Below are 8,124 nucleotides of genomic sequence, written 5' to 3'. Positions count from 1 at the left end.
TGGCATAAGTGGTATTTCATCCTCATACGAAAATACTGTTGAAGCATTGCTAATAATAGTTTTCCAAGGTCAAAATATAAATATAAAAGGCTATTGAGAGCGTGTTTTTAAACCGAATGGAGTTATGTTTGGTCTCGCAGGAAAGGTCTTGGAATTCTTGACAAGCCTGAACCGACTCAAATCGGTTGTGAACCGGTTATAAACCGATAAGGTATTTTGGGCGATCTTTTGTACGATTTATGAATCAGTTCAAATCGGTTTAGAACCGCTAAATAGTAGTGGGAATAGTGTACAAAATGACAAAATAGGCCGTTTTGAAAATTAACTGACACAGAGTTTTCTTCCGCGCGAGGGTATTCTTTTCTCCCGCGAGTGGCGCTGGAAACTGTTCCCAATATTTAATTCCCAAACATTCATAAATTATATTCAGGGTTCAAATTATTAACTTGAAAATATTTAAAGCTGTCCAATATAATTTTACCTTCAATTTAAGTTTTCCGTTCTGGAAAATTTGTTCAAAAATTTTGCCACATTTCAAGAAGAAAATAGAAAAATTAGTCATAGAATTTCTTCCTTTATTATAGAAAATTTTCATGCATTACATTATAAACTTTCAATTTAATTCCTAATAATGTATAAATTAAAATTGTACAGTAAAATATAGAGCCTTTTTTTAACGAATTATTTTCAAATTTACTTTTTGAAGTAAATTTAGGGGTATGATAAGTTAAAGGTTTGAGGGCATTAGGGACTAAAAACATTAAACTCGTCCTCGTCCAAATCATCTGGATTGAGTTCGTTGAACAAATCATCGTTTTCTGAGTCGATTTTCTCATCACAATCGCCAAAGTCGTTACCAAAGATCGCTGACAGACGGTCAATGGGTTCAAGGGATGAGGACAGAGACGAAAGAGTTGCTGCAGAGCTTTTTGTTGGCTGATACTTCAGCGAATCAAGAAAAAAAGGGTTAATTTGAGGGATTCGAAAAGAGAAGAAAGATGGCTTTTGCTTTTAAATTGAACAATTACCTTACTCTCCTTCCATTCTTCCTCCTTCCGCAGGATGTCCCAATGATTCTGACCGTATTTGAGGGCTTCTTCATCATTAGTCTCCTCTTCACTCAAATCCTCCGACTCATCCTCATCCTCCTCCTCAAAATCTTCACCTAACACAAAAAAGTCTCGCTTGATAAACTTCTGCTAAAGCTCTCTCAAGAAAATTTTCTCAAACTAAATTCAATACAAATATCAAAGTAAATGCATAAAAAGAACCAGGAAAGTAAGAACACATCTAATAAAATTATTTATTAACAAAAAAATTCAAAAACTTTTCCATGAAAACACTCCCAAATGGTTAATAAATTAAGCACAATTGTGAAAAGCATAAATTATGATTTCAAACAAATTTTAACACTCCTCATGATTACTGATAAAATTTTACATAGTTATTTACTTACACAAGAAAAACAATTGTGATGCCACCAAATTGCAAATAAAATAATTAGCAATTCAATTGTCAAATCAGAAAAATAAATTTGAATAAATGAATAAATTAGACAAAATGAACTGAAAATTATGAAAATTTATTCCGATTGATTGTACAATGAATACAAAAAACAATTCAAATTTTGCATTTATAATCCCTTTCCATGCTTGTTAAAGTTAATAGATATTGTCAGAAAACAAACATTAAATGGAAAATGCAATAAATGTTGATTTAAATGTGATTAAATTAGCAAATTAATGCAAAAGAGATGCAATGAACCTAAATTAAAAAGCAATATCGCATTAAGTTTTTTTCTCAGCTAGCAAGTTAGCTAAATTTTGTGAGGTTATGTTCAACATAACCTTAGAGCTTAGACGAGATCTCATAGTTACCGGGGTTACCGGGGGTTCCTTAAAAACAAATACACAGTGAGTAGACTACCCCATAGCAAAAGGAAGCGGAATAAGGAACCACAAGGAAAAATTCCTCGGTATTTTCCAGTATTTTTCCTTGGTAAATTCCACGGAAATTCTCCATGGTGTGTTTCCAAGGTAATTCCCATGGATTTATAGTGGATTTTTTTTTGTATGGAATATTTCGAATAGAAGATTTTGATAAGTTTTATTAAATCAGCGATAATGAATTTACACTTTAGATAAGAAAAAGCTATCGTACAAAAAATTATTTTCCTAAAAAAAAACATTCCATGAAATAAAAAGACGTAATATTTTAGGTCCGCAGTCTCTTTAATGTTAATCACACTTCACTTTTATCAAAAAAAAAAAAAAAACAAAACGCAGCGTCACATAATTTCATAATATTATAGGTAACACAGAAATCACTAAGATCTGCATAAAATTTACGAGCAAAATAAATCCATATATTTTGTAGTGCCACAAACATATTCTATCGGTAAAACGAAAAAACAAATGTGTGGAATTGTCTTGGAAAACTGTATGGAAAGGTAGTGGAATTTTCCGTGGAATTATACCTTGGATTTTCCCCAGGAAATAAGCAGGAATTTTCCTACAAAAACGGGGGCGTGTTGCTGTAAAATCCATAGGAAATCTTCTGGAAAATTCCATGGAAAATTCCAGAATTTCCACGTTTGATTTTCCATACAAACCTTCCATGGACTTCCATTGACGTTGGATTTCCATTGTATGTTGTTGAAATTTGCCATGGAATGGCCATTTTCCATGGCCTCTCCTAGGAAAAATTCCATGGGAGACTTTGCGGAAATTTAGCGTCAAATTCCATGAAATGAGCGGAATTGACGCAAAATTTCCAATGGAATTTCAGTGGAAGTTTGCTATGGGGTAGACTCTCGTTAATTCGGCTCTTTTAAGATCGCCCGGCCGGAAGAAATGTTATACAATATTAGATAAATATTATATACAAATAGGGAAAGTAGGCCTACCATAGTCGGAATAGTAAGCCGATTTTAAGCCTACCTTCCATATAAAACACTTACTTTATTAATTCAGGCGCCAGTTAAATTTGAAAAAAGTTTGATGACATTTTTCAAGTTTGACTATGATTATCAAATGAAGCAAATATCATTAGATTTGCCATGGTTTGTCTTAGTTTATGAACCGATTTTACATTATTAAGGGATTTTCATGAAATTTGTAATTAATATGAGCATAGGTGAACAAAAAATCGTTGCATTTCGAACCATTTGATGCCCGAATTTTTCTCTAATTCGGGTGACATTTCGGTCCCAAATGCCCGAATTTGAGAGAGTCTATTCCCCCCGTCAAATCATTATTCTACCTGCCGATTTTACTCTGAGGTTTTTTGAATTTTAACGGTATATTCCAGTGTATTCAGAGAAAATCTGTAGATTTTCTGCTGAATTTCTGCTAGAAAATCTGTAGATTTTCGGCAGAATTTCTGCAAAAAATCTACAGATTTTCGGTAGAATTTCTGCCGAGAAAATCGGCATAGTGTCCATTACTTCACAAAAATATTGTTGATTTATGTAGAAACTGTAGGAGTTATAAAGAAAATGGTATGCTCTGCTTAACAAGCATTACCGATTAAACATTTTAAATAAGTAAAAAGATGCGAGCAAAAATACTAATTTTTTAAAAATCGCCCATGGAATGATACAAAAACACGAAATTTAGGTCGATACTCTGCTTAAAGTTTTCACTTCACTTTTCTCTACTTGTAACACGGCGTCGCAGAATTCTTTATTTTATATAAACACCGTGATATCACAAAAAATAACTCTATTGAATTTTGCAAACTTCAGTGAAAATTTTCCATCTCTTCTGACACATCTTGTCTGGAAAGTCTGGAATGTAGAAAAAAATCTACAGAAAATCGGCAGAATATCTACAGAAATTCGTCAGAAAATCTGCCGAAATATTCTGACGAATTTTGTCCCAAGCCCAAATAAAATTCGTAAGAATATCTACAGAATTATCTGCAGATATTCTGTAGAGGTGTAGATTTTCTCTACAGAAATCTTAAAGATATCTGCAGATATTATTTGACGGGCCGTCAAATCATTGCTCTGCCTGCCGATTTTACTCGGAGGTTTTTTTGAATTGTAACGGTTTATTCTAGTATACATTCAGAGGAGATCTGTAGATTTTCGGCAGAATTTCTGCCTGAAAATCTGTAGATTTTCGACAGAAATTCTTCCGAAAATCTGCAGATTCTCGGCAGAATTTCTGCATAGAAAATCTGCATAGTCTCCATTTTCTCAACAAAAATATTATTGATTTATCAAGAAACTGCAGCAGTTACAAAGAAAATGGTATGCTCTGCTTAACAAGTATTACGGATTAAACGTTTTAGATAACTAAAAAGATGCGAGCAAAAATACAAATTTCTTAAAAATCGCTAATTGAATGATACAAAAACACGAAATTTAGGTCGACACTGTGTTTAAAGATATCACTTCACTATTCTCTACTTAGAACACGGCGTCGCAGAATTCTTTATTTTATATAAACACTGTGAAATCACCAAGAACAACTCTATTGAATTTTGCAAACTTCAGTGAAAAATATTCCATCTTTTCTGACACAGCTGTCTGGAAAGTCTGGAATGTAGAAAAAATCTACAGAAAATCGGCAAAATATCTACGGAAATTCGTCAAAGCGTGCACTAGGATTCATTAGAAAATCTGCAAAAATTTCGGACGAATTTTGTCCCAAGCCCAAATAAAATTTGTAGGAACATCTACAGATTTCTCGGCAGATTTTCGGCAGAGGTGTAGATATTTTCTGCAGAAATCTTAAAGATATCTGATGAAATTATTTGACGGGCTGTATCCGCGTGAATTTCCTGAAAAACAATAGTGGTTCCCGGGTGCCCCTCCAGAGTTTCCTGAAAAACGTATGGGTACCCCGCCCCGTTCCCTGAGAGCTCCTTAAAAAATGTATGCGTTCCTTGGCTTTCTCGAGAGGTCCCTGAAGAATATATGGGTTCCCATGGGTGTCTGGAGAGTTCCCTGAATAATTTATAAGTTCCCCGGGTTTCCCGAGAGTTCCCTGAAAAATGTCTGGATTTCCCCGGGTTTCAGGAGAGCTCCTAGAAAAATATATTGGTTCCCCAGTTTCCCTGAAAATCCCCTGAAAAATGTATGGGTTCCCAGAGAGTTCCCTGAAAAACCTGGGTTCCCCGAGGGTTCCTCGTGTTTCCCGAGTGTTCCCCCGGGTACCCTGTGGGTTCCCTGACCAGATTGGCTCGAGTTCACCTTAGTTCCGAAGGGAAAACTATGAGAGAAACTTTGTCTTGTCACTGGGTCCTTGCAAATCTTCCAACATTTTTGTTACGAGAAACACTTTTGCCAGGTTTGAGCCCGATCAAACCCTAAGATCAAAAATCTTTTACAGATTTTCAAGCATAAAATCTTTTAATCCGAATAGCAATCAGAGTTATGCAATTTCTGAAAGGGAAATGGAAAAGCGGGAAAAGCAAACGAAAAGCGAGAAATTCCTGCATGCCATTTCCGCACCAAAAACTCGAAGGTCAATGGAAAAGCATTGAACTCACCCTCTGACTGCTCCATTTCGCTCTGAGCACTGATCAGCTTGTCGTAGAGTTTATCATCCAGATCCTGATCCAGAGGTTCAGTCTTAATACTTTTGGAAGGAAAATTCTCCGCAGATTCTGTCTTTACGTGGACTTCTGGGTCCAGGGAAGGAGATTCGCTTGGAGTTGAGTCCTGGATCAGCCTTGAGGCTTCCTCCAGGACATTTTCTTTGGAGTCTACGGATTCCGGAGGCGGCGGAGGAGGTGAAGGAGGAGGAGCTGATGTTGGTGGAGTAGCTGGCAGAGGAGGAGGTTCAGGGAGATCTTCTTCGGTGGCTTCGGGAGTCTTGACGGCAGGAGTCTTTCTGGGCATGGGAGTTCTTATTTCTCCAGGCATTCCAATTGAAGCTCTGTGCCTGTAGAAGCGCACATTGAGGCTCCGGGATTCAAAGACGAGGTTCCGAGTCTTCCGGAAAGCCTCAATGGCAGCGTCGACGGTGTTGTAGCGGACAAAGGCGTACCTGGTGAACTTCATTCGCTGGGCAAATCCCACATCGACCTTTTCGGCTGTCGAGAAGATCTCCTTGACAGCTGCCACTGTCACTTTATTCGGAAGATTCCCAACGTATAAACTGTAGGGATCTATCTCTTCCAGCGGACACTCAAACTTCTGCTCCTCATTCTTCACTTCCACAGAAATGTTCCCTTCCCCAAATTTCACCTTGGACAATTCCCGGATTGTCTGCTGCACATCAGCTTCGGGACTGAGCTTGACAAAGCAGTACCGAGGAGCTACAGGTTGCTGAAAGTGCACACTCTCAATGGCAGGCGAGAAGCCCTGAACCAGTTCTCTGGTAATCCTCGGATCAGGGAATTTTATCAGCAAATTTCTCGTGCACACGGGATTTTCTTCATTCTCCACAGCCAATGCCTTCTCAGCATCTTCCCTATTCCACGCCTTCCGTGGATATCTGCTGGCCATTGTCTTCTTCCTGCCCTTGGATTTTCCTTCTTTGGGGCTTTTCTCATCTTCAACAATCCTCGACTTCGGCGTCTGGGGACTCTGTGAAGTTGATGGGCTCTCAGGAGGAGGCGGGGGAGGAGCTGGAGCTGGAGCTGGTGGCAGGAGTGGTGGTGGAGGCTGGATGGGATTGAAGAGAAGAGAAGGAATTCCTCCAGGAGGCAGAGGAGGCCGCCAATTCGACGTTCCCATGCCCTGATAGTAGCTGTAACTGCGGCCAGTAATATCTGACAGGGCTGAGGGCATTCCCAAGGAATGATGCACCTGGGAATTTGAGTATCTCATCCTCTTTGAGGCTGTTCCTCCGTTCATTTTCACTATTTTTTACTCACTGTATACTTTTTTCAACTGTCATTTTTATTTCATTCATAACTTTTTGGTAAGGCCTTGCAAACTTATGCTAGGTGTGATTCTTAATACAGTTCCCCATAGCAAAAAAAGCGGAATAGGAATAATAAGCGAAAAATTCCATAGGAATTTTCCATAATACGTTCCAAGGAAAATTTAAGGGATTTGTGCTGGATTTTTTTTTTATATAGAATACATCCATGGAAATGCTCGTGGAATTTATGTGGATTTTTCTGGATTTTTCCACCAAAATAAAATGGAGAAAAAATGAAGCTGTCACATGTACCTCGTGATTTTACTTCCGAATATTAAAGAAATAGCAAAGATTACGAGGATTATAATATGTTTTACTAAACCAGCAATAACGAATTAACACTTTGAGCAATTAAAAAATATTTTATAAAACAAAATAATTTTTCCTAATATTATATATTAAATTGCATAAAAACAGTATTATTTTAGGTTGGCGACCTATTTAATGTAATTACTTTACTATTATGTATACGAAACGCAGTGTCGCATAATTAATTATATTATAATTCATCGCAGGAGCAGGAGTCACTAAAAATGCAGAAGGTTTGTAAATAAATTATCCACGTTCTGACAACACCATTTTATTTGTTTGACATTCGAAAAAAAGTGGAAAAAAACACTATGGAAAGATAGTGGAAATTTCCATATGATTTTTTCAACTTATCCCGCGGACGTTTCACGTGTGAGTTTCCATATAAATGTTCCACGGAACTCCGCGGAATTTAACGCTGGAATTCCAGTGATTCGTACTTTAAATTCCATGGAGAGCTATGATTCCAATGGAATCACCGGCTCCAAATTCCATAGGAAAACTTAGTGGAATTTTAGCGTCAAATTCCGGCGAATTTTGCAATTTGGACGCAAGTTTTCCACTGGAATTTCCGCGGAATTTTGCTATGGGGTAGGTAGACTCTCAAATTCGGGCATTTGAGACCGAAATACCACCCGAATTAGAAAGAAATTCGGGCGACAAACTTTTTGAAATGCAACGATGTTTTGTTGCTGCGTCAATTTGTTTTGTTTTGAATTAATGAGAGATGGGCAGGAATTTTTTCTCACTTTTTTCTCGAAATATCGAATTAAAATTATTTAATGTTGCATTATTCGCACTGTCTTTGGATAAATGGAAGAGTTTGTAAACTTTTTAGAGGAGAAATATTAAATTTTTGCTGCAAATTACAAGCCACGCAAACTAGCAAAAGAAGTTGCGGCAAATGCTGGTTAGAGCAAATTTTGTATGAAAA

General features: G+C 37.1%; 1 protein-coding gene across 1 annotated transcript; it reads right to left on the bottom strand.

Annotated features, from left to right (window-relative positions):
• Positions 1-554: 554 nt before the first annotated feature.
• Positions 555-6,885, bottom strand: LOC129800807 (neurofilament heavy polypeptide). Its single transcript, XM_055845475.1, has 3 exons — positions 5,500-6,885; positions 1,029-1,165; positions 555-942 (listed from the first exon to the last, which is right to left on the bottom strand). Exons 1-3 carry the CDS (start codon positions 6,809-6,811, stop codon positions 745-747), a joined length of 1,647 nt encoding a protein of 548 aa, XP_055701450.1. The 5' UTR covers positions 6,812-6,885; the 3' UTR covers positions 555-744.
• Between the last annotated feature and the right edge of the window lie 1,239 nt (positions 6,886-8,124).

This window comes from Phlebotomus papatasi, chromosome 2, assembly GCF_024763615.1.
Source record: "Phlebotomus papatasi isolate M1 chromosome 2, Ppap_2.1, whole genome shotgun sequence".
Taxonomy (NCBI): Eukaryota; Metazoa; Arthropoda; class Insecta; order Diptera; family Psychodidae; genus Phlebotomus; species Phlebotomus papatasi.
The sequence above is the reverse complement of the archived record's forward strand: the minus strand, read 5'-3'. Positions and strand labels throughout refer to the sequence as shown.

Bases quoted from the DNA above. Each gene is read 5' to 3' on its own strand.
- LOC129800807 (XM_055845475.1), bottom strand. From the start codon at position 6,811: ATGAACGGAGGAACAGCCTCAAAGAGGATGAGATACTCAAATTCCCAG. The intron at 1,166-5,499 runs GTGAGTTCAATG...TTTTTGTGTTAG, and splicing joins CGAAATGGAGCAGTCAGAGG to GTGAAGATTTTGAGGAGGAG. The intron at 943-1,028 runs GTAATTGTTCAA...GATTCGCTGAAG, and splicing joins AAGAATGGAAGGAGAGTAAG to TATCAGCCAACAAAAAGCTC.